At 55.4% G+C, this 23,970-nt stretch overlaps 2 protein-coding genes across 3 annotated transcripts; one reads left to right on the top strand and one right to left on the bottom strand.

The window, feature by feature from the left end:
• Positions 1-729: 729 nt before the first annotated feature.
• Positions 730-7,147, bottom strand: WNT10B (Wnt family member 10B). Of its 2 annotated transcripts, none has more exons than XM_065932137.1 (6): positions 6,962-7,147; positions 6,494-6,607; positions 5,459-5,578; positions 5,067-5,335; positions 2,982-3,355; positions 730-2,276 (listed from the first exon to the last, which is right to left on the bottom strand). In XM_065932137.1, exons 3-6 carry the CDS (start codon positions 5,530-5,532, stop codon positions 1,818-1,820), a joined length of 1,176 nt encoding a protein of 391 aa, XP_065788209.1. In that variant the 5' UTR covers positions 5,533-5,578; positions 6,494-6,607; positions 6,962-7,147; the 3' UTR covers positions 730-1,817. The 2 variants fall into 2 exon arrangements, with proteins under 2 accessions (XP_065788209.1, XP_065788210.1); XM_065932138.1 differs by having other exon boundaries at positions 6,494-6,560.
• A 6,084-nt stretch (positions 7,148-13,231) lies between these two features.
• On the top strand, positions 13,232-16,213 carry WNT1 (Wnt family member 1). The gene is made up of 4 exons (XM_065932136.1): positions 13,232-13,335; positions 14,075-14,328; positions 14,975-15,240; positions 15,725-16,213. The coding sequence occupies exons 1-4, from the start codon at positions 13,232-13,234 to the stop codon at positions 16,211-16,213; spliced, it is 1,113 nt and encodes a 370-aa protein (XP_065788208.1).
• Positions 16,214-23,970: the final 7,757 nt, after the last annotated feature.

The following is a 23,970-nucleotide window of genomic DNA, read 5'->3' as shown; positions in this document are numbered from 1 at the left end:
AATTCTCAGAGTGCAAGTGGAAATTTAGGACATAAAGTTTTGCCATAAAGTACTACCCTAAACCAACACCCCTTGCTGTCCTTCTTACCTTGATGCTACCTGATTTTGAGGGTAATTGGGGTCAGATATAGCTATCGCCTAGAGGTGTGAAAAGGACTATTTCGACATCTTCTGGCCAAGGAGATGACCTGACAGAGTCAGCATCTTGCAACCCCATAAATAATCAGTTATTTGTAAAGTTCTAAATTTGTGCTATAGCTTTTCTAAATTGAAAGATGATTGTTTATTTTCAATAATACTTGACTAGGAATAGAAAGAAAGTGGAATTGAAATAAAAGAAGTTCTGTTTTCTCTAGTTATGGTTATCTCTTAAAAGAAAAAGGAGCTGTTTTGCTGAGATTAAATGCAGAAGAGCTCTGAATAGGGAAAGACAAACTACATATGCAAATAATTCAGTGGGATAGCATGCTGATTTTGCTGGTTTCCAGAGCAAAAAACTCCAATTTTGAGTGCAGGAGTCCTTTATATATGTTTCCCTGTTAGTCTTGTATCTATCATCAAGTTCTCCAACTTGGAACCACAGAGAAAAGCACCTGCCATTTTTGAGTCCAGGTTCAATGGTGAGACATCTTCAGGACCTGAAAATCCCAGAACAGAGGTGACCTCACTGTGTAGGGTAGGTGTCAAAACAAACCACAGCCAAAGAACCAAATCTGGCCCCGCAGTCCATTTTCGTGAATAAAGTTTTATTGGACATAGGCATGCCCATGAATTGAGGGAAAAAAAAAATTCCAAGCCCTGTTATAGGGCAGTGGCCAAGGCAAAATCTGGAGGTGGGGCACAGAAAACCTGAATAGGGCCTATGTTTACATCTTGAGTCCCTCACATCTAGAAGTCCCCCTGCCCCACCCAGTTTTTTCCACACTAAAAATTGTCAACTGAGTCACCTGAAGACCATTTCAAATCCTTTGTGGAACCAGGCATGATATACATAAAGTCACTGAGTATGGGAGGGTAAGAGAATTCACCTGGAAAAGTAGCCAAGCCTGGGATCCCAAGTGTGGCTAGAAATATAACCATCTGTATTCACCAGTCCAGGAACTTAATTTATTTTTATTACAAACAAAAACCAAGAACAAGTCTCAGTACAATAAATTATCCATTCCCACCCCTCCTGCTAAAGAAAGAAAAAGAGGCTCAGAGAGTCTTGGGTAAAATTCCTCCTTTGGAGGGTTCCCTTCAACATCTGAATAGGGGCAGACAGCTTCCCTAAGGGCCTTGACAGACAACTTTCAGGGTTTTTGAGTGCCCTGCACCCTGTCCCTTCCCTAAGAAAAACCTCTCTACCACTGGCTCCTATGACTCCCTAAGACGGGGTGCAGGCTGCAGTAGAGGAGTTTAGAAACAGCAAATAGGAGTGAGAGGTCTCTTTCTGGATACGGGCTGTATGGCTCCACACAATGCTGGGGCTATCCCTCAGAAGAAAAGAGTGGGCAAATTATAGGGACTCCCCAGCCAAAAAAAAAGGAATATGAATATGAGAGATAAAGGGACCCCAGGTTGGGTGGCTGGGAGAGCAACACAGTTCATCTTATTCCATTCAGATGTTCAAGGAGCAGAAGAGGGTCACAGCTCCCCCACAAGGCCCTCCTACTGTGGGGGAGAAAGCCACACGTCACAGACTCCACCTGACCCAAAGCTGTTTCCAGGTAGACGCTCTGAGCTGCCAGGGGCCAAGATTGACCCTGGACAGAAATCAGAGCAAAAGGCTGCAAAGGTGCCCCTCCCCTGCCCCAGCCCCGCAGTGAGGCTGACCCTCACTTACACACATTGACCCACTCTGTGACCTTGCACTCGTCACACAGCACGTAGCAGCACCAGTGGAAGCGGCAATGACAGCGCTCGACTCGGGTCTGCCGGAGCACGTTGTGTCCGCGGCCACAGCACAGGCTGCCGCAGCCGTCCAGCAGGCGGCTGGTCTTGTTGCAGACCCGGCCCCGCGTGCCTGGGGAGCCCACAGTGGGGTCTCTCTCGCAGAAGTCAGGAGACTTCTCGAAGTAGACCAGCTCTCCTGAGAGGCGACGGGGCCGAAGGCGGGGCTGGAAGGCTCCGGAGTTGCGGTTGTGAGTATCAATGAAGATGGCCCGGCCCAGCCGCTCCCTCAAGGCTGCCCCCACTGTCCGGAACTCTGGGGCTGCCCTCCAGCATGTCTTGAACTGGCAGCTGCCGGAAGTGCCATGGCACTTGCATTTCCGCTTCAGGTTTTCAGTTACCACCTAGAGCATCAGCGAGGAAGAAATGAGAGGGGAGGGCAGCAAATGGACAGAGCACAGAGGCACAGGAGAGGGGAGGGAATAGAGAGCATACAGAAACAAACAGAGGGAAGCATGGCAATAAAATATCAGAAGAGAAAGGGCACCATGAGACTGGCTAATAGCCCAACTCCCTCGTTTTATGTTGGAGAACTGAAGCCAGAGCAGAGAGCAAATTGCCCATCTTCAACAAACAGCTGGTTATGGAGATTTGGCTAGTAGCTAGCCAGCAACAGGACTCAGCTCCAGTTGTCCTGACTCCCAATCTAGTGCTCTTTCTAGAGTGAACCTGGTAAACCAGGGAGTCTAGCCCAGAGAACCCCTAAATTCTAGGGAATGTAGCTATACTAATTATACTAATTATATATATATATATATATATATATATATATATATATATATATATATATATATATATAAAATGAGCACCAAGGACTAGAAACTATTCTGGGTGCTCTGTTTGCTAGCTCACTCTTAATGACATTGTAAGGTAGTATCATTAGACTTTTTTACAGGTGCAAAACGGAGATTGAGTGACTTGCTTGGCTCCAGGCCACCCCACAGGTAACAATCACCCCCTACATCTCATCTTCTTATGCTGCTGTGCCCTCTCAAATCTAGCCAGGCCTTAAAAGGCAGGAAGACCCAGGACTACTTGCACACACATACCTGACGCCCCACCCTGTTGTTGTGGATCCGCATTCGTGCCTGGATGTCCCGGGGAGCTTCCCTGGAATCCAAAAAATCCCGAGAGAACTTCTCCCCGAAGTCCATGTCATGGTTACAGCCGCCCCATTCCCACGTGTCCTGGGGGCCAGGGCTGGGACCAGAGCCAGGGCCCGAGCTGGGCAGGGAGTGGGGGAAGCTCTTGCCCCGTGATAGTGCCTGCAGCTGTAGCAGTTTCGCCCTCAGTCGATCCTGCTCACCACTGCCTTTCCAGCCACAGCCGCAGCTCACCAGCTTGCCCAGGCTGCAGGCGGTGGCTACTGCGTGCATGACCCCAGCAGCCAGCATGGAGAAGGAAAAAGCGCTCTCTCGGAAACCTAGGGATGAAAGGGGTGTGGGTAGGGGTAAGTCTGACAGGCCGCTGAGAGTAAGGAGGCCCAAGGAAACAGCCAAACTGCAATTCCAGAATTTCCTAACTGAGTCCAGATCCTGCCATTTACCAGTTGAGTAGTTTGGGAGCAAGTCACAGGAGAAGGAAGGGAACCTAAAAGCACAGAGTCTCAGTTTCCTCATCTATAAAGGGAGAAGATGAATTGAGATGATCCCCGAGGCCCATTCTTGCTCTGTTTAAGTCTGGGATTTTCAGGTGTGGATGAAAGAGCTAGGCTACTGGGAAAGACCCCTGGAGATGAGAGATGACTAAGAGAGAGTCCTTGAGGTCTTTGAAGATATGTTCACTTAGTTCTATATCTGAAAGCCTTAGAAATTCCCCAGCCCTGCAGGTGGGATGGAAGCAGAGGCCTTTGGTTTTGTGTTGTTGTTGTTCTTTTTTTTTTAATCAAGGTTATTTAAATCAGTCCCTCCACCAGCCCAAAATCCCCAAAGTGCTGGAGCTGTGGAGCTGTCCTTCCTCTTTCCAGTTTCTAGTTTTATATTTGCCCATTAAGATTGCCCCTTATATTTATCCTAACCTGCTATTACTCTATAAATTGCTGGGAGAGGGAGAGAGGTGGGGGTGATTCTCCCTAAGGCCCTCTTAAAATGTTGACTTCTTTGTTATGTTTTAGGGGTCACAGAGGCTCAGGATGCCAAGCCTTCCCCAGGCTTAGATAGACATGCTTCTCATTGGGCCATCAAAGCCTTCCCCTACACCAGGCCCTGTAGAAAAGCAGCCTCCCTCTCTGGAGCCCTGAGTGGATGGGAGCACCTCCTTAGGGGCCAGGCCTCTCCCATCCCAGGATGCAGGGCTCCTGGCCCAGCCTCCTGATCCCCCAACCTCAAGCCTCCAGGGGTGAAGCTGTTTGCACAAGTCTTGGGAATTCCCCCGCAGATGGCAGCTGCCTATTAACCCCATAGTCCCCAAAGTATTGCCCCCACCCTTGGGCTGAGCCAGAGATGGATGTTTACTCCTTTAGGGAGTAAACTGGGGCATGGCCTAGCAAGAGACAGTGATGCCCTTCCAGACCAGGGCCCCCAGGCTGGGCTCCGCAGTGACCTGTTCTCCGCACCTCCAGCACTTCCTCACCTGCTCAGGTGAGAGCCACCTGGGGCCCCCACAGCACCGAGGAGGGGGATGCTCCCCGGCTTCAAAGCCATCGGGGTCTTTGTTCCCAGCTTCTGCTCCTGGGAACCCCAGTAATTAGGGGAGTAGGTTTAACCCTTAAACGGTTGGGGGCGTCACCCCACCCCCGCTGAGGCTATGGGGACACCAGCCTGGGCTTGTCCCATGCAGAGAGGAGGGGCAGAAAATTGGGGAACGGAGAGGAGGGGGGCATTTAAAGCTTCTAGGGCTGGGGGCATCTCTTGCTCACAGGTGCAGCCGAGATCAGCTGGGCGGAGGCAGGAAAGGGGGGCCCTGGGGTAAGGGAGCAGGGACCCAGCTGCCTTGCCGGCAGCGCGCAGGTGGAAGTCTGAAGCACGGGGCCCCAGACGGGTGGCCAGACCCTACTCCGCGCAGCTCCGGGGGGGAATTCCCGGAGAGGCCCCTCCCGGAGTGGTGAACCAGTCCCTTCCCGCCTCCGCTCGCGTCGGCGTAGCCCCCCGCCCCCCAGCCCCCGCGGCGGCGCAGACTCGCCCGGTCAGGCTCACCGCGCTTGAGGATGGCGCTGTGGTGCGGCAGGCGGCCGCCGCCCTCGAGCGCCGAGCAGTTCCAGCGCTGGTCGCGCAGCTGGTGCTGACACTCGTGGACCGCGATGTGCAGGCCCTGGAGCGCCGACGCCGTCACGTCGGGGCTGCGCAGGCACAGGCCCAGCTGCCGCTTGCTCAGGCCCGACAGCGTCAAGCAGACGGTGTTGGCAGTCAGCGGCGGCTCGCCGCCACCCGGCAGCTTCAAGCCCAGAATCTCATTGCCGAGGACCCTGGGAACCGAGAAGGCTTCTCAGGGTCTGCAGTCCAGGCCTTCGCGCTCCCTCCGACGCCTCCCGACCCGCCTCTAGCCCAGGGCTTTCTCTCGCAGGCTAGGTGACAGGGGGACCGCTCACCGACTGCACAACGCCAGGAACAGGAGACCGGCGAGGCCCGAGGGCGGAGGCCGCGGCCGGGGCTCCTCCCGCATGTCGAATCCCGGGCCCTAAGGCCCCGATGCGCAGATCGAGCAGGGCCTGCAGGACAGGGACACTTAGGGAGGGCTCTGGAATAGGGTGGCTCACCTGGGCAACCGAAGGATGCCCAACTCCGGCTCCTAACTCACCAGGTCCACCCCACTGACCCTTCTCATCCCGCTCAAACAAAACAGTAAGATCACGCCCTTGATTCCCAGAGTACCTGGGCCCTGGAAGAAGAGTGTGGGCCTAGAAACTGGGACTTAAGCCAGCGTCCTGGAGCTCACCCAGCCAGACACAGTGCCCGGCACACAGACACACTCACGTGCAAACAGCTGTATAGTCTCACAAACAGCTCTCCACTATCCTGTCCACCGCTCCCTTTTCAAGGGCCCCAAGACTGGCTTCCCAGGCCCAACACAGCTTCACCAGCTCTTGCTCAGGAGGCCTGCGGGCCAGGATTGAGAGGGGGTTCCCTGCCACTCAGCCAGCAGGGTGGGGGTGGGGGAGTGTAGTCTCCAAGTGCCATCTAGCAGCTTCCCTGAAAAGGGTGGAGGAATGGGCTCCCCATCCCACTGTGCCCTCTGCAGCCCCGGTAGGGAGCCAGGGGAGGCTCCAGGTGCCACAAGTCTGGGAGGGGACCTTGCTTCCCTCTCGAAATGGACCGTGGTGCAGGCTGAGTCCTTTTCTTCGACCGCTACCTTTCCTAACTACATGTTCCTCTCCTCCTGGCACTGCTCATCTGGTCCCCACCAGGTCCTCGGTCTCAGACCCCACCCCTCTGCTCTCCTCTCACTGCCCTCCAAATCTGGGGCCACTCCTTTATTTGCTAGGTCTTTATCTCTGGCAGTATCCCGGGCTTTCTCTGCGTCTCTGTGCCCCCGTGGGCGGATGCGTGTCTGTCTGACTAACAGAGTGCTTGTCGCGTCCCCCAGTGCGAGTCCCTGCCTTCCCTGCTTTCCCAATTCCCATTACCTCCAGCTGCTCTGGGGCCGAGTCTGCCACCGGCGTGGTCCGGTCGCCTGGGCTCGGGCTGTTCAAACTGTGGGGAGAGTGCGTCGGGTTCTGGCCCCTCGGCAGAGCCGCATTCTTCCAGGGCAGGGCCACTCCTCTCCGCCGCTTCCCCAGCGCCGCCGCGGCCGCCGGGAGGAAGGGAGGGAGGAAGCGAGGGAGTGATCGAGAAAGCTAGCGAGCGGGCGAGCACAGAACTGGGGGCTCTGGCTCTCCTCGCGCCGAGCTCACCGGCGGCTCTGCCGCGGCTGACAGAGCTGCGGCCCCTCCCCGAGCCCGGGGCATCCCCACCCCACTCCTCACACCCCCCGCCTTGACCCGGGGAGCCCAGCCGCTCCCCCTCCTCCCAGCGTACTCACACACCCTCTCCCCCGACGCCTGGGTTTCAGGCTTGGCCCCACCGAAGGGGGAGGTGGCCAGAGTTCCACTCACCTGCTCTGGGACCGCCAAGGCTGCAAGGAGGGTGTGCCGACCCAGACTAGAGAACCAAGCCCCTGGTCCCCAGTGGTCATGTCTCTATGCCTCAGTTTCCCCCACCGATAGCTGAGTGACTGGAAGGTGCCTTTGACCAGATGAAGACGGAAGTCAGATCGAACTTGCCTGGCTGGACGGTCTTGGTCTCTGCGCAAGAGCCTGGGGAGAGCGCACTGCAGGGCAATCTGAGCTGGCGGGAGTAACTCCCTTCTGGGTGGCTTGGCTTCCGCCCACCTCGGAGCCCTACGCCTGCCCCTTGGGAGGGGTCAGCTCTGGCCTCAGAGTTTGGCTCTGGCAGAGTCTCCGGGAGCTCCGGAGATCTTCAGCCTGCCCCTGTGCTTCCTTGGGCTCACAGGCATCCTTGCCAGCAGAGGTCCCCTGCCCTTCCTAAGATCCCAAGTCTGCACTCCGCGGTGGCCCATATTCCTGCTCCAGACTCGCAGACTTGCTTCACGTGGAAAGAGGCGGGATCCCAAACTGAGCCCAGCCTGAGGATGGCCAGGCAAAGAGTCTGATCGTGGGTTGCACAGACGGAGGCAAACCACCCTAGGGAGCTCCAGTGGCAGCGAAGGGGTTAGGTTAGGCGCCACTGCGCTCCTGCCTGACTCACCCTCCCAGCTCTAACCACTGTGGGCTATTTTTGCCAGAGAGGGGCCCCAGGCTTCCCAGCCGCCCCCCGCCCCTGCCAGACCGCAGCCCAAGGCACGGCTGGCCCCGCGCGCCCGAGGCTGGCACGTTGACTCAGAGACAGGCCCCCCGGGGAAGCAGAGCCACAGGGTTGAAACCCACAGCCACAGTCATCTCTTCCTTGGTAGTGGCCATGCAGCTTTCCTGGGCAGCCAGCCTCTAGTCTGTGTGGCTGCAGGTCTTGCCCTGGGCTGCAGGGGGCACTGCTGTCTGGGGGGCAAAGCCATCTGAGAAAGATTAATGACTTTCATCTGCTGGGATATTTATTAATCACCTTTATGTGCCAGGCCTCAGGCAGGCTGGGGAGGTGAAAGTACCCTAGTTCCTGACCCTGGACAGCTGCGATCAAAGAGGGCTGCTTTTTTCTGCTTTCCCACCTCTGGGTGGAGAGGGGAGTAGAGGAGAAGAAGCCCTACAAGAGAAGGGGCTCTTATCCCTCCTTCCTGTTTAGGGGCCACACCGTGTGTGGCTTTTGAGACCACTAGAATCTGCACCCTATCTTAGTAGCTTTTGGATCCTGTCCTTGTCCTTCCTGCATGTCAGCCTGGAACTTTACCTAGGTCCCTGGAGGAGGGGGACAAGGTTTCCCATGCTCTTCCCCCATGGGAACCTCTTGGACACTTGCATTTTTCCACGTGACTCCAAGTCTCCCTCAGGTTTCAGCCCTTGTCGGGCTGTGGCAAAGTCAGGTGCCAAGGAAGGGTCAGGGTCACAGCTACTACCACAGATTCCAACATCTTAATGACCCCCGGGCTCCCCAGGCTGGCCTGTCCCAAATCCAAAGACCTATACTCCTGTTTCCTTTCCCAGCAGAAGCCCAGCTCTGGGACGGGAGGCCACAGGCAGGCAGACTGGGTGGCCTGAGCTGGCCCCCGTGCCCTCGGCCCGACCGGCTGGCCTGAGCACTGACCCGCAGGCGGCTGGAGGGTGGTGGGGCAGGCGGGGCCTGGAGAGGGCTGTGGGTACACACCCATTGCCTAATACCCCAAGCACGCGGCCAGCTCCAGGAAGGGAGAGGGGTGGGAACCAGAGAGACCTTGACAAGGGTTGGGGCCATGACAGCAGGGGGAAAGTGAGGGGCTGTCATTACTTCAGGGAGGGAGTGGGAGCAAGCTAGTTCCCCTTCCCCTGCGGAGAAGAGTAGGGGGCTGACTTCCCATCATAGGGGTGGATGTATCAAGAGCAATCTGCAAACACTGGGGCTCTATAGGGCGGGGGTCAAAGAAAAGAGTGGGGGTCCCTGGAGATTGGGGGATCCAGCAACTGAGGCGGTGGCTAAAGCTGAGTGCAGCTTCGAAAGCCTCCTCCTCCTCCTCCCCCCGTGTTTGCCTTGGCCCGGGGTCCCGGGTGACTCATCTATTGCTGAGCCGCTGATAGGGGCGGCCAGGCCCAGGGAACCCAAATTATAGGCCCTGGAGGGATGGATGCGCCCGCGGCGGCGGTGAGCTCAGCCGTGCTGCCCACCCTCCGCCTCTCACGCTTTCTGCTGCAGCACCAGAGGCCACCACCCGGCGGCACCAGAGCGTGCGCAGCTGACTCCACTGGACTCCAGAGAAACCCCCAACATTCAGCAGTTGCCCCCAACGTATCAGTAAAATTACCCACGACAGAACTTTGCCCCCTTCTCCACCAGAGGCTGATGCCTTCCCAGCCCAAAGAGGGAGTGACACCTGCTGGTGCTTCAAAAGAAGGTAGGCTCCTCTGCCCACAGCTCTCAGCCCTGGTCCCCTGCTTCCTCCCCAGACCCCCATCTAGGTAAAGCCCCTCTCCCCTCTGATATCTCTCTCTCCAAATCCTATTTTAAGAGGGTGGTTTACTACTGACTTTCCACTTTAAGCCTTTAAAGGTATCCATGGTCAAAAGTGATGCAAAAAAAAATAAAGCAGGGTAAAGGAGATAGGTGGTGGAATTCCATTTTATAAAGGGGGAGGAGTGAAAGGGATGTGGAGGAACAAACACATGAAGGGCATTCCAGAAGACAGAAAAGCAAGTGCAAAGATCTTGAAACAGATACTTTCTTGGTATGTTCAAGGAATTAGCAAGAAGCCAGTGTGGCTGGAGGGAGGAACCTACAGGGGTTTTGAAGACAGAAGGGCAGGAGTTTTGTTTTTTGGTTTTTTGACTGATTTGACATAGACTATAAGAAAACAGACAAGTCAAGGATGGCTCTAGGATTCTCGTCCTGTGCAACTGAAAGGATGGAGTTGCCATTCACTGGGATGGGGATGACTGAATAAAGAGCAGGTGCAAGTGAATAATTGGGAGTTTAGTTTGGGATATTGTACATTTTGAGATGTTTATTCAAGTGTTAGATGTGCAAGTTCAGAGTTCAGGGCCAGAGATTAAAGTAGGAAGTATGAGACTGTATAGTTCACCAAAGGAGTGAGTGTAGACTCAGAAGAAGAAGTTGCAGATTGAAATGGGGTGCAGTTCAATGAGTCACGTAGAAATTGGGTACAAAGGTGGAACCAGATAAAGAGACTGAGAAGGTGAGCAGTCAGGGAGGTAGGAATGGTGTTCCAGAAATCAAGTGAAACTATTTCAAGGAGGAAGTGTTCAACTTTGTCTGCTATTCCTAAAAAGTTTGTTAGGATGAGAACTGAGATTTGACAGTAGAGCGAAATGGAGGTCATGGATGATTTTGAGGACAAAATGCAGTGGGTTCAAAGATGTCATTAAGGTGGTGGAAAGAGAGAATAAAGAAAAGAAACTGGCACCAGTGATTAAAGCAACACTTTGAGTTCTGCAGTAAAAGACAGCACAGAAATGGGGCACACTTAGGTGGTAATATGAAGTCAAATAAAGTTTTGGGGTTTTTTAGATGGGAGACATTACAGCATATTTGTAGGCTGATAGGTATGATCCAGTAGAGAGGTAAACTGATGACACAGGAAAGGAGGAGAAGATAATTGATAGAGTGATGATTTGATCTAAATAAATTTGGGCCAGGTCCTACAAAGTTTGACCAGACCTCGAGCCCTCCCACTCTTCCCCACTATCCCTGGTGGGTGGAATAGTGGAACAAAGGATATGGAATCCTTTGTTCCTCCCTTCCCACTTGTGCTTGTCACCAGTGGCCACAGACAGGACTGCCCTGTCTTCAAGCCCAGCTCCCTCCTCCATGGGGTTTTATCAACCCACTAAACCAAAAGATGTGACCCAGGCCCCAGTGGGAAGAAACTCGTCAGGGACAAAGGGCAAGCTGCCCAAGGTACACTGTCTACTTAACTTGAGCCATCTGTGCTGGGTGGCCTCTGCAGGGGCTACTGGCTTTTAGATCTGTGGAAGATGCTAAGCCAGTACACCTTGTCCCTCAGCGTCAAATCCTTGGAGGGGTAAAGGGCCTGGGAAAGATATTCCCCTCAAAAATAACCTCCATCAGGTTTCATTTGGGCTAATATGCATCCTTTTAAAATGCAAGAGCCCCAGGAAGATTCATTAAACTTATCAGGCATTTATTCTTTACAGTGATTTGCCTGCACTGGAGGGGAGGCCTGATCATTTCTGGGACTTGGAACTCTTTCGGACCAGGCCTGGTACATTACTCAGTCAAAAAAAATCCTAAATTCAGGAAAGATGAAAAAAAAGATCAAAATGGAGGCAGGAAGATCCTAAAGACCATTTTTATTTATCTCCCAGTTTGGGGAAGGGCCCCCAGCCTGCACAATCATAAGCAGCCATTAAGGTGGTAAAAGCATGGGGTTTGAGTCAGAACAGTCTGGGTTTCAACCTGGCTCTACCGTTCATCCCTTTGTTAGCTGCGGGGCCCGTGGAAAACTGCCTAATCTAGTTTTTCCTTTGTAAAATGGAGAGAGAGAGGAGAGGTGTAAAGGAGGAGATCCTCCTCTTCCAGGGGCAACCTGCGTGTGTTGGCGGGGCCTGATAACCAGGCTGGCAGTGCCCTCTATATCCCACACGGGGAACAGCAGGCACTCATTCCCTAGGAGGAAGAGGGGCCCTGAAGCTGAAAGGATGTAGGGAGGCGCGTTAGGGTCAGGGTTAGGTATCCCAGCATGGTGACAGTGAAGAGAGCCAGAGTTCTAGGTGGAGAAGACAGAAAGTTGGTAGAAAATTCCAGAACGGAGCAGAAACGTGGACGCACAGGTTCTCTGCTCTGGGTTCAGTTTGGTCAGCAGCCCTTCTGCTCCCAGCCCCTCCACACACACACACCTGACAGCGATTCTACTGCCTTTCTTTTCTGAGCCTAGTCTCAGAGTCACCGCTGCTCCAGGCCTCATCCGTTATGATACCACCTTGGCTACAGGTTTTGTCCGCCTCCCCCAGTGACAGGCACAGGTTGACACATGCCAGGGGGTGACACACTCTAGGATGACCCAAGGAACACGGGGTCAGAGTGACACACAGATGCATATTTCATCTCCTACTCATCCACCCACCTCCACACACAGTTCCAGACACTGCTCCTCGGTCAACCTTCTGGGTCTCTCCTGGCCACCCCCTTCCCGACACACAGGAGATGATGCACTGTCCCAGGTGGTGGCTGTGACAAGATGACTCGATGATGCCTTCTGACCTCAGCTAAATTCCAAGATTCTTGAGAAAGGCTCCTAAAATCCCTCCTCAGAACATGGGAGTTTCTGTCCGCGAGGACACGCACTCATGTGTGTATGCACATTCTCACACGCAGTCTCATTTACAACTCTCCCACTTCATGCACACACTGGCAGGCACTTGTGCACTTCTTTCCTCCCACAGGTACAAGCCTCTGCTGCCTCAGGTTTCTCTCCATGGTCGGGCCTGTGCGCTCAGCTCATCCCCGCACCCACCCCCCACCGCCCGGGATTTCCCTGACCACAGCCCCAACCCCACCCGTCTCCCCCTTCTCCTTCCCTGTTCAGCCGTCGGGGGTTCATGGGCGGGGAGGCGTCTCCCCAGAGTCGCTGCCCAGAACCACAGCTTTCCTTCTTCCACTCAGGATGGGGGACCGGGGTGACGTCGAAGGGACAGCCCCACAGCGGGCCGCGAAGTGGCTGAGCTCCTAGCAGTTTGTCCCCGCAGCACACTTGGTCGCTGCGCCCCCTGGCGGCCGCTGGTCCCCGACGGGCTCCGGACGCGGAGAGGACTGAGGCGGGCGCGCGTGGGAGGGCGTCCCGAGGGGAGGGGTCGGCGGCCAGTGCAGGTCCGGAGGCGGGAGCCACCGGGCAGGGGGCGGGGGTGAGCCCCGACGGCCAGCCCGTCAGCTCTCGCCTCAGACGGGCGGGAGCCACGGCCCCGCTCGCTGCCCATTGTCTGCGCCCCTGACCGGTGCGCCCTGGTGCCACAGTGCGGCCCGGCGGGGCAGCCTCCTATCGTCACTTCAGCCAGCGCCGCAACTATAAGAGGCGGTGCCGCCCGCCGTGGCTGCCTCAGCCCACCAGCTGGGACCGCGAGCCATGCAGCCCGTCGCCCGCCCCCAGGGCTGTTAGAGCCAGACTGCGAACTCTCGCCACTTGCCGCCACCGCCGCGTCCCGTCCCACCGCCGCGGGCAGCAGCCAAAGCCGCCCCAACTGCAACATAGAGCGGGCAAGGCCGGGCAGGCCATGGGGCACTGGGCGCTGCTGCCTGGCTGGGTTTCTGCTGCGTTGTTGCTGGCGCTGGCCGCTCTGCCTGCAGCCCTGGCCGCCAACAGCAGTGGCCGATGGTGGTAAGTGAGCTGGTGCGGGGTCGCCACTTGTCTCGGGGCACAGAGCCAGGGGCCAGCCCCATCCAGCTCCCACGCTCTGGGATCCGTCCGCAGACAGACTTCCTCCAGCGCTCTGACTTCCCTTTGAGACACCGAGGGGCGCTCTGGAGCGGAACTGGTCCAGAAATTCCAGCTCTGCTGAAGTGGGGTGAATGGTCCGCCCGGCGGCCCACGATACTCCAGGCGGGGAGCCCTCTTCCATCTAGCACTGCCCTCTTCCAAGAACCCCCAAACGAGCTTCACGGTGGTAGTCACACTACAGGGCTTCCCAGCCTCTGGAGAGAAAGGGCAGGCGTGCACTCCGAAAGAAGCCAAGAAGCGGGTGGAACTCCCAAGCATTTCACGCCTTGGGTGGGCATGGACGGCAGGCCAGGATTTGCGAGCCAGACTGTCCGGAAACAGGCTCTGAGAGCCAAGGTGAATATCTAGTCCCTGGGCTCTCCATGACTCCGCTGACCAGCTCCGGGCGGGCGCAGGGCCGCCTAGCAGCCCTGATTCCTGGGAACACAAAAGTCTGAAAGCCAAGTCCTTTCAAACTAGTGAGTGCCGAAGCGCGGAATCGTTACCTTATTATTGATCTCTCCCCGCTCTTGTGGGCAAATAGCTCCAGGAAGAGGACAGGGCAAGCATGACCTTTCTGGGTAGGGTCAGGGTGCAGGTCCCCTTCCAGAGCTTGAACTCCTCTCATGCATCTCACCAGGGGCATCGTGAACGTAGCCTCATCTACGAACCTGCTGACCGACTCCAAGAGTCTGCAACTGGTACTCGAGCCCAGTCTGCAGCTGCTGAGCCGCAAACAGCGGCGGCTGATCCGCCAGAACCCGGGGATCCTGCACAGTGTGAGCGGGGGGCTGCAGAGCGCTGTGCGAGAGTGCAAGTGGCAGTTCCGGAACCGCCGCTGGAACTGTCCCACGGCTTCGGGGCCCCACCTCTTCGGCAAAATCGTCAACCGAGGTGGGTACCCCGGAAGGTGACGCTTCCAGGGAGCAGGGGCGCACGGGGTCACCTCAGGGCACGGGCGGGCAAGTGCAGGGAAGATGTCCGGGGCATCTGCAGGGTCACAGAATCAGCCGGCCAAGAGCTTCATGCCAGCACTAGTTCTGGGCCAGACTCGTTCCACCAGGAGGTTTCAACCCGTGCGCCTCGGGCAGGAAGCTTAGCTTTTCTGAGCCACTGCCCCAGCGAAAGGGAGTGCTGAGTAGTTGGACGCTGGCTGGTCACCGCTTTCCCGCAGTCCCTCTCAAAGAAGCCTGAGAAGCTGCTCTCTTGCCTCTAGCTCAGCAAGGCTTGCATCGCTGATGTGAGCTGGAGAGTTCTTGGCGGTGCAGAATTCTTCCGCTCCCCTCTACTCTCTTTTTCCTCCGGGGCTGCCCCACTTGCACCGAGAAGTCAAAATGCGCCCGGAGTCTCAGTAAAGCGAGATTACAGGTGTGGACGAGGTAGCGTGCCCACACACGTGCTTTCGCGGGGAGACCAACTTCCCAACACCGGGCTTCCAGGACTCTAAGGGCGTGGGACTCAAAGGTCCCAAGGCCTCCCCTGAAGGTGCAGGCTGCACCCCGCGTGCCCCCTCGCTGATCCCCTCTCCCATCCCCAATAGGTTGTCGGGAAACAGCGTTTATCTTCGCCATCACCTCGGCCGGGGTGACCCACTCGGTGGCGCGCTCCTGCTCAGAGGGCTCCATCGAATCCTGCACGTGCGACTATCGGCGGCGCGGTCCTGGGGGCCCCGATTGGCACTGGGGGGGCTGCAGCGACAACATCGACTTCGGCCGCCTCTTCGGCCGGGAGTTTGTGGACTCCGGAGAGAAGGGGCGGGACCTTCGCTTCCTCATGAACCTTCACAACAATGAGGCGGGGCGCACGGTAAGCCTGCTTGAGGGTGTCCGCACCCAAAACCGAATGGCAGGGATCTCGGAGTCCCTGCCTTAGGCTAAGCTCGAACTTGGGAGGTAACGGTCGGTGTTAAGGCCAGAGGTTAGGGTAAGGAACCAGGCGAGGGCGTCCGGAGGGCGCGGGGGCTTGGAGGGATTCACAGAATGGAAGGGATAGTCTGACAACAGAGAGGTTAGAAGTCATGTAACCCATGGACTGTGTTGCCTACGCCCACCACTGTTCAGGTTCAAAAAATAAGGCTGCGAGGCAAAGACAGATTCTCCGGGTGGAGCAGAGATGGGTTTGGCGTCCAAATCTCTGCGTGACATTCCGTGGCTCCCTTCCTCTGGGCTTGGCTAGGCCTGGGCCTTTGCTGAGATCCCAGCGGCGACCAGGAGGGGGCGGTATCCGGGAAGGTGGCTCTGGCTCTGACGGCGTCCGGGGCCGTCCTTTCTTCTCCTCCCCACCCCCCCAGACCGTGTTCTCCGAGATGCGCCAGGAGTGCAAGTGCCACGGGATGTCGGGCTCATGCACGGTGCGCACGTGCTGGATGCGGCTGCCCACGCTGCGCGCAGTGGGCGACGTGCTGCGGGACCGCTTCGACGGCGCCTCGCGCGTCCTCTACGGCAACCGCGGCAACAACCGTGCATCGCGGGCGGAACTGCTGCGCCTGGAGCCGGAGGACCCGGCTCACAAGCCTCCCTCACCCCACGACCTCGTCTACTTCGAGAAATCGCCCAACTTCTGCACGTACAGCGGACGCCTGGGTACCGCGGGCACGGCGGGGCGCGCCTGCAATAGCTCGTCGCCCGCGCTGGATGGCTGCGAGCTGCTCTGCTGTGGCCGGGGCCACCGCACGCGCACGCAGCGCGTCACCGAGCGCTGCAATTGCACCTTCCACTGGTGCTGCCACGTCAGCTGCCGCAACTGCACGCACACGCGCGTACTGCACGAGTGCCTGTGAGGCGCTGCGCGGACTCGGCCCCTGGGAGCACGCTCCTCAAGCCCACCCCCAAACAGATTCGCTGGCACCTCAGACCCGGATCTGCGACCACCCCGTCCCTCCAGCCACACTCCGGGACTCCTACCTACCTATCCCATCGTTTCTCCCACCTCCTCAGACCTGGGGACTCCTGAAACCACTTGCCTGGGGCGGCATGAACCCTCTTGCCATCCTGATTGACCCGCCCCCGGACCTACCTCCCTCCCTCTCCGCGGGAGACCCCCTTGTTGCACTGCCCCCTGCTTGGCCGGGAGGTGAGAGGAGGATTGGTCCCCTCCCCCATCAGGGTCAGCTCCCGACGCGAAGCTCTGCCTCCTCCACCGCGCGCAGCCACCTGCCTGCCTTTCCTCCTCCTTTCACCTCCGTTTTCTCCAGGTCCCCACATGCCCTTCCCCTTCTCCTGTCAAGGGTGCACACCCAGAACACACACCTGGGCATCAGGGCCTTTCTCTTCCCCACCTACAGCTGAAGTGGGAGGTTCCGGGGTGAAAGGGCAGCTGTGGTGATGTGGAAAATGAGGTTGGGGGACCCGGGAGAAATATCTCCATTCTCCCAGCCTCTGTCATGGAGCCATTGAACAGCTGCGAACCATGCCTCCCTCAGCCACCTCCTACCCCCTTCCTGTCCTGCCTCCTCATCAGTGTGTAAATAATTTGCACTGAAACGTGGGTACAAAGCCACGAGTTTGGTTGTTGTAAATAAAAACTATTTATTGTGCTGGGTTCCAGCCTGGTTTGCAGAGACCACTTCCCACCCCAACCTAATCCTTCTCCATTCTTCTCTCCTTTTGCTCTCCAGCCTTTTCTGACCCCTCTTTCCCTCTCCCTAGTTTCTCCAAGATGCCTTTGCATTCCGGAATCAGTATTTCCTTCCACTGTAGCTATTAGTGGCTCCTCGCCCCCACCAATGTAGTATCTTCCTCTACAGAATAAAATCTCTATTTTTATCAATGACTTGGTGGCTTTTCCTTGAATCCAGAACACACTATTGCTTACCTCCTTTAAACAAATAGGATACATTGTTGAGGGACTGGTTTCCTGACCCTGGAAGAGGACTCTGACATTCTGTCCCTTGGATGACCCTGATGAGGCCACTGGGGATCCAGTTCTCCAGATGAACCCAGTCAGGAGCCAAAAGACGCTACAGGGTCCTTCTTCCTATTTGAACACCAACTGGCTGTATGTATGCGAAAATCCATAACTTCTTCAGTTTCTTGCCTTGCTGAGTGGGGATTAAAAAACAAACTTGGAGAACCTGCCTTTCCTATGTAGAATAGCTGTTGTGAAAATCACTACAACTGAGTGATAGCTATGATGGTGTTCTGAAAAGAAACCAAATAAGAAAGAGAAACCCAAACAGAAAGGGTGCTGTGGCTCATGGGTGTAGAGGTTTTGGTCCCCAAAGCCTCTCTGGGCCAGCTGTGGTCAGGGTGTTGGGCAACGGGGAAGCCACTCTCCTTCCCAGGACAGGGAAATGCCATATTAGGACATCAACTTCCAAACCGTGGGCTACAAAGAACAGGTGAAAAGCTGAGAGAGGATAATGGGGGAGAAGAACAGCAGGGTTAGAATCCAAATAGAGGCTAGACTTTAACCAGTGTAACTGAAAGGAAACTCAGCTGTGGTCCATAACCAAACCATGAGGCTTGCCATTCCCATAGAAAGCCCAAATGAGGATTCTGTTACTAACACCACCAATAGGATACCTCTGTGTGCATTTCACCAGATCCGAGGGGAGAACTAATTTCTCCTACAGCCCGAAAACCTATCTCTAACTCTAATCCACTCCCTCTCCCTAGGACTAGGTCTAACCTTAGCCTTAACCTAACTTCAGGCAAACCCTAACTGCTTGCTAAGCTCTAATGCCAGTCTCTAATCCTAACACTTCCCCCCTCCCCAGGGGAGGGCTTGAAGGACGGGGGAGCTAAGAAGCACCCCACCCCCTAAGGGCAACGACTGGTCCTAGCCTACTGGAGAATTTCCCCCTCTCCCCAGGACTCTTTTGCTGTTGTTGCTGCCTCCCACCTCTCCCTGGATGTGTGAACTCTGACCCATGTTGGCCTTTGGGATATGTGTGGGGGTAGGGAAGTGGAGCCAGGAGCTGCTCAATCTTGCAGTGATACATCCCTTTTCTTTTCTCTCCATCCACCAAGCTAGCACCAGTTCAGCTTTGATGGGCAGTTGAGGAGGAGGAATAGAAATCTTACTGATCCTGGGTAGAAGGTACCTGATGGGGCTGGGTGTCCAGTAAAGAACCCCCGGCAAGAATGTCCAGTCTATAATCCACAGAACTATTAGATCCCCCCAGAGACAGGAAAGGAGGTATGGGCCCCTGCCAGACAATACCCAGATTCGGGGAGAAGCCGAAGAAGGGCAGGGAAGAAGTGAATCCTGTTCTGCTCCTAACTAGACTTTCAAAAACTCCGTAGCTTTCTCAGCTTCAGTTGCTTTGTCTATTCAACAGGGATGATAACTGGTACTTAGTTTTCTTTAGGAAGGTGATGAGGTTCAGACAAGATCACGTACATGGACGTGAAACACAGGGTCATTTGAACACTTGCTGACACCACTTCTGTGCCAGGCATATGCCAAATGCTGGGGATACGGTGATGTATGAGCCATAGAGCCTGCTAGGAGAAGTTTACAGTCTGGCCAGGGAATCAGGCACATCAAGATATTGTCAGGATAATGGGAGCAGTACTGTGAAGGCTCAATGAAGTGTAAAGCCCTCTGCACAACCGTGAAGTTTAAAGACAGACTCCCATACTCATGTCCTCAGCTTGGAAGTCCTTTACTTCCAGCCACAGGGACTTCAAGGGGGGTGGGTAGGGAAATACAGAATGGGGCTGGGTCCTCAAAGGGACATGCGATAATAAAACAAAAAAAAAGCAAGCAAAAGAAAAAAAATTTTTTTAAAAAACAAAAGGGCTAGATCTGCAAAGCACTACCTAGGAGCCATTATTTATTAGGATCACATGTGCCATCCTCACACGGAGCAGGTAAATCCTGGAGAGGAAAGCAGCAGCGCCCAGAGCAGGCCCGGGAAGGGGGGGTCACCATAGGCTAGTGCTATCAGGAACAGTCCCCAGCTCAGCCCTCTGCACCTAGGCTATCCACCCGCCCACCTCTGATCTTCAGGTGGGATCTGAGACTGGCAGGGACCCCAGACACAGGGTTGGCTCAGTGAGTGAGGGAGGCACTGGTCCTGAAATATCCTGGGGGGAGCGGAAAAGCTGAGAGGACTGAGGCTGCACAGTCCCCAGGGGGTCAGCAAGCCAGCACCACACACACCCTTGCCACACGCACCCTGGAAAAACCCTGTCAGTGGGGCTGCAAATACCCCAGGGTCTAGCACCCCCCGCCCCCCACCTCAGGCTGGCTCAGTCCTCCTCTCCAGGCCAGAGGGAGAAAAATAACAAAATGAGGAGAAAATAAGCTGTTTGGCTGTGGTGTGAGCAGGAATATCCATGCAGAGCTGCCCACCACTCACCCTTACTCACTCTTTCCACACCCAGCCAGGGCGCCCAGCATGAGACAGACCACCCCCCTACCCCCTCCCCCGTCTGGGCTAAAAGCAGACGCTGGTGAGCGAGCAGCAGGTTATAAATATGCCCGGGGAACTGCCGCCAACTCGCTCCCTTGTCATCCCCTGGGAGGGTATAGGGTGGGGTGGCTCCTAGGGAGGAGCCAGGGCTGCCCTGTTCCCTGGGGCCCAGGAGGAAGTGGAGCTTCCAAGAGGCTACTGCATTTTTCCTCCCTTTTCAAAGGGAAAGAGCCACTGCCACTTCATTTTTCCTGGACGTTTGCTCATCTGCTCAGAGGTGGGGCCCTCATCCTCCCTGGGCCGTAACTGGGAGCTCAGAATGAAAGGGCCCGAGTCCATTCACTCCGTGTCACGGTGGAGCCCAGGGCCGCTTCTCCTCACACCCAACACCAAAGTTCACTCATTCACTCAACAGATATTAACAGAGGGCCTGCTGAATGCCAGGCCCTGTGCGCAAGCATATCTGCGCAAATAAGCATGTGCATGCGTGTGTGCAGGCACACAGCAGCCCCGAAGCCCATGCACGAACACCAGCTCCAGCCCCTCCTCGGACTTGGTTTTACCAGCCTCATCAGGAAGGGTAAAGCTTCAGGCTCCCGGTTCCACCTCAGAGTAGGTTTGGAGAGGCGGGGCGTTGAGAACAGGGCCCCTAAACATTCCTGCTTTTACTACCTCCCTTCTCTCCTCCCTGCCCAACCATCCTACCAATGGAGGTACCACCCAAGGAAGAAAGAGCCACTCTGTGGGATGCTAGGGGGGTACCTGCCCCGGCCGCCAGGGCCCCCTGCCTCCCAACCATTTGCCAAGTAAGTACCAAGCCAGGCAAGAGGGGGCAGTGCCACCCTGGGAAGCTCCAGCTCTCCTCCCCCAGAGCCGAACCCCTCCCTTCTCTCCTCCCTATTAATCCTCGGAAGTGAAGGGGCCGTCCCTGGCGGCCCCTCAGCCCTATTGTGGCCCCTCGCCCTCCTCGGCTGGCGTCTAATTAACTCCTCCTGCCCCCGGTTTTATGTGCCCCCCTTACCCCACCTTGTCGGCCCCGCCCCTCCGCTCGGCCCGCTCCCCGCCACGGACATTCCAGCCCGGCCGGGCTGGTGTGCCAGGGCAACCAGGGCCGGACCGAGGCCTAATCCCCCCGCCGCCTGGCCCGACTGGGAGAGCCCCGCTCACCTCCCCGCTCTCTGGGGGCTGCCCGGCTCTGCGGTGGCGGAGACACACAATCGGGACAAAGGCGCAGCCCCCAGGGGGCTAACTCAGCCTTCACGCCCAGGTTGTGCGGCATTTGGGGAGTTTAATGAATTGTCCATCACGCCTTTCAGGGCCCGCCCGTCAGCCTGGATTAATCTTCGGAGCCCTGGTGGGGTAGGAGACACTAAGCCTGTATTTATTACTCTCCCATTGTCACTAATTGAGGTAATTATCTGTGACTCTGGCCTGGCCAACAATGCGGCATTCACTCCCGGGACCTCGATGGGCCTGGCTCCCACTCTCAGCATCAACCCTCCCTCCTCTCCTCTCCCAAACCCGCCAAGGGCTAACTGGAGCCCTGGAGCATGATGGGAAAGTGGACAATGTCCCATAATGCTTCACCTCCCAGCCAGTATGGAGTTGCAACTAGGGAGACGCCAGGTCCCTCTAAAGCAGGTGAGAAAAGAAGGCAGCCTGTCTGGGGACAGGTTTGGCTGGCAGAGCCCTGGAGCCACAGAGGGGCATGCCTCTGGGGTCTTTGGTTTTCTGGACCCTCATCTCTGTGTTGGTGGTGCCAGCATCTCCCAGGGTCCTTCTGTGAATCCACCTTCATGTTCCTGTAGTCTCCAGAGTTCTAGGATATTAGGAGGCCCTATCCCATACCAGGTATAATTTAGGGAGGTCCCTAAAACTTCAGGACTGGCAGAGTAGCGTGGGTGTGGGAGATGGGGAATAGGAATAAGCAAGGGCTCAGGGGAAGAGCAAGAGGAACCATCACAGGAGGGAGCACCAGGGCTCATGCTAATTTGGCCATGCAATAGCCTTAGGGAGAAACTTGGAAGGGAAGAGGGGAGAAGGGCCAAAGAGCAGATTTCACATGGAGATGGCTTCCCAGGTCAAGGGGATTGGCCCTGGGGAACAGGTGTGTGTGTTTGTGTGTGTGTGTGGGGGGGGGTGGTGTAAAAGAAAGAGAGAGAGAGAGATAGCAAAGGCAGTTTTGGACAGGACTAGACGGTAAGCTCCTTGAGGGTAGGGGCTGTGTCTTGATCATGGTTGTTTTTCTAAGAAGCCTACACTGTGTGTGGCACATAGTAGATCCCATCAAATGAGTGTATAGGTGAGACCTGTATGTTCATTGGGGGTTAAGGTCTGTCGACTCCTCTGCCACGGCCGCACGCAAACTCTTCATTCTGCCTCAAGACTTGCTAAAAGAAAGTTCTGACCATCGGGGGACTGTTCTTGAAGGGCACGTCACCAGCTACCGGTGTCAAGGATCTTGGCAGAACTCAGTGCTACATTCGGAACATCGCCACCTTGTGGTGTCTCTTGGGAGAGCTACTGGAGGGACCCCAGCAAAGGAAGCAGGGTCATCCCTGGCAGGTGGGGGCATAGAGGAAGGATGGTTACATCAGGCAGCAGCAACCCCTCCCCTTATATATGGGCCCTGAATTGCTGTGCCAATGTTCCTGTGGCACAGTTTTATCATTTGTTCCTTCCTTCTGCCAGCATCTGCTGAGAGCCTGCTCCAGGCCAAGCTTATAGGTGACACAGAACTAAATCAAAGGCACTACCCTTGAGTAGCTCATGGTCCAGCAGAGAATTACACAAAACCTCTCTGCCCTTCATCTCTCCCTCAGTTCCTCTCACTAAAGCTCAAATGTTTGTTTGTTTAATATTTATTTATTTGGCTGAGCCGGGTCTTAGTTGCGGCATGCAAGATCTTTTAGTTTCAGCATACAAGCTCTTAGTTGCAGCATGTGGGATCTAGCCCCCCCACCAGGGATCAACTCAGGCTCCCAGCATTGGGACCATGGAGTTTTAGCCACTGGACCACTAGGGAAGTCCTCAAATGTTTTATCCTTGCTTTCCTGGGATACCTCATGATGTGGTTCCCATACATCATTCTAGGATCCCATCCCTTTGCAACCCTGCCTTCCCCAGTGCCTGTGCTCCCTGTGAAAGCTGTGTGCTCTCCCACTTCTCTACCTTCACCCACACCCTGGAATGAACCTTTTCCCCATCTCCCCTGGCTGAAATTCATCTCCAAGCTGCCTTCCTCATGAGGCTCTTCTAATTTCCCTGGGCAAAGTGGCCTTGCCTCCTGACGCACCTTCTTGGTAGGGCTTTCACTAACAGCACATACTGGCTGCTCCATGAGTGGAACATCTGTGTATATTATTCATATTCTTATTGGTTTCTAGCTTTCTGAGGGCATGGACTCTATGCTTTGTTCATCTTGGCATCTCTTGCCACACTGAGCGAGGCACATCACATGCCCTCATTAAGATGGATGGATGGATGGATGAAGGAAGGAAGGAATGGATAGATGGATAAATGATGGAAGGATGACAGATGAGTTGGTAAATGGATGGACAAATAGATGGGTGGGATGTATGGATACACAGATGAATAAACAAAAGGATGGATGGATGCATGCATGGATAGATGGATGGATGAAGTAACTCTTCTCTAAAAAGATTCACAAAAGCTTTTGTAAGGAACTTGCCTGGCAGTCCAGTGGTTAAGACTTCCCCTTTCAATACAGGGGGTGTTTGGTTCGATCCCTGGTCAGGAAACTAAGATCCCACATGACTTGCAGTCAAAACACCAAAACATAAAACAGAAGCACCAATGATGCACCAATGAAGACTTTTAAAATGGTCAATGTTAAATAAAACTTTTAAAAGAGGCTAAGTAGTACCAGGGGCTTCAAGGGAGTGAGCCCCCACACCAGGACATGCAGAGGAGATAATGGATCCAGGCTGAGCCTTCGTTCACTAACATGTGTACCCTCAGTGACTGGTCTCTCAAAGAAAGGCTTGGGTATACTCTGACTGCTCAAAAGTTGCAGCTTGGGAGCCATTTCTTCCTTTATGCTCCCCTAGACCCTGTGGGAATGCCTTTATCAACATATATTATATTGCAATGCCTGCACTGTGATGACTCAGTGGGTCTCCTCTTCCAAAACCTTTCCCCTGTTTCTCATACAG

This window comes from Muntiacus reevesi, chromosome 4 (assembly GCF_963930625.1).
Source record: "Muntiacus reevesi chromosome 4, mMunRee1.1, whole genome shotgun sequence".
Lineage (NCBI taxonomy): Eukaryota > Metazoa > Chordata > Mammalia > Artiodactyla > Cervidae > Muntiacus > Muntiacus reevesi.
Note: the sequence above shows the minus strand (reverse complement) of the source record. Positions and strands in the feature narration are given on the sequence as shown.

What these genes read in the sequence shown, in the direction of transcription:
- WNT1 (XM_065932136.1), top strand. Translation starts at nt 13,232, where the DNA reads ATGGGGCACTGGGCGCTGCTGCCTGGCTGGGTTTCTGCTGCGTTGTTG. An exon ending in CGGCAAAATCGTCAACCGAG is followed by an intron (nt 14,329 to 14,974) that starts GTGGGTACCCCG and finishes CATCCCCAATAG; the next exon opens with GTTGTCGGGAAACAGCGTTT. An exon ending in ACAATGAGGCGGGGCGCACG is followed by an intron (nt 15,241 to 15,724) that starts GTAAGCCTGCTT and finishes CCACCCCCCCAG; the next exon opens with ACCGTGTTCTCCGAGATGCG.
- WNT10B (XM_065932137.1), bottom strand. Translation starts at nt 5,532, where the DNA reads ATGCGGGAGGAGCCCCGGCCGCGGCCTCCGCCCTCGGGCCTCGCCGGT. An exon ending in TTCCTGGCGTTGTGCAGTCG is followed by an intron (nt 5,336 to 5,458) that starts GTGAGCGGTCCC and finishes CTCGGTTCCCAG; the next exon opens with GGTCCTCGGCAATGAGATTC. An exon ending in ACAACAGGGTGGGGCGTCAG is followed by an intron (nt 2,277 to 2,981) that starts GTATGTGTGTGC and finishes CTGATGCTCTAG; the next exon opens with GTGGTAACTGAAAACCTGAA.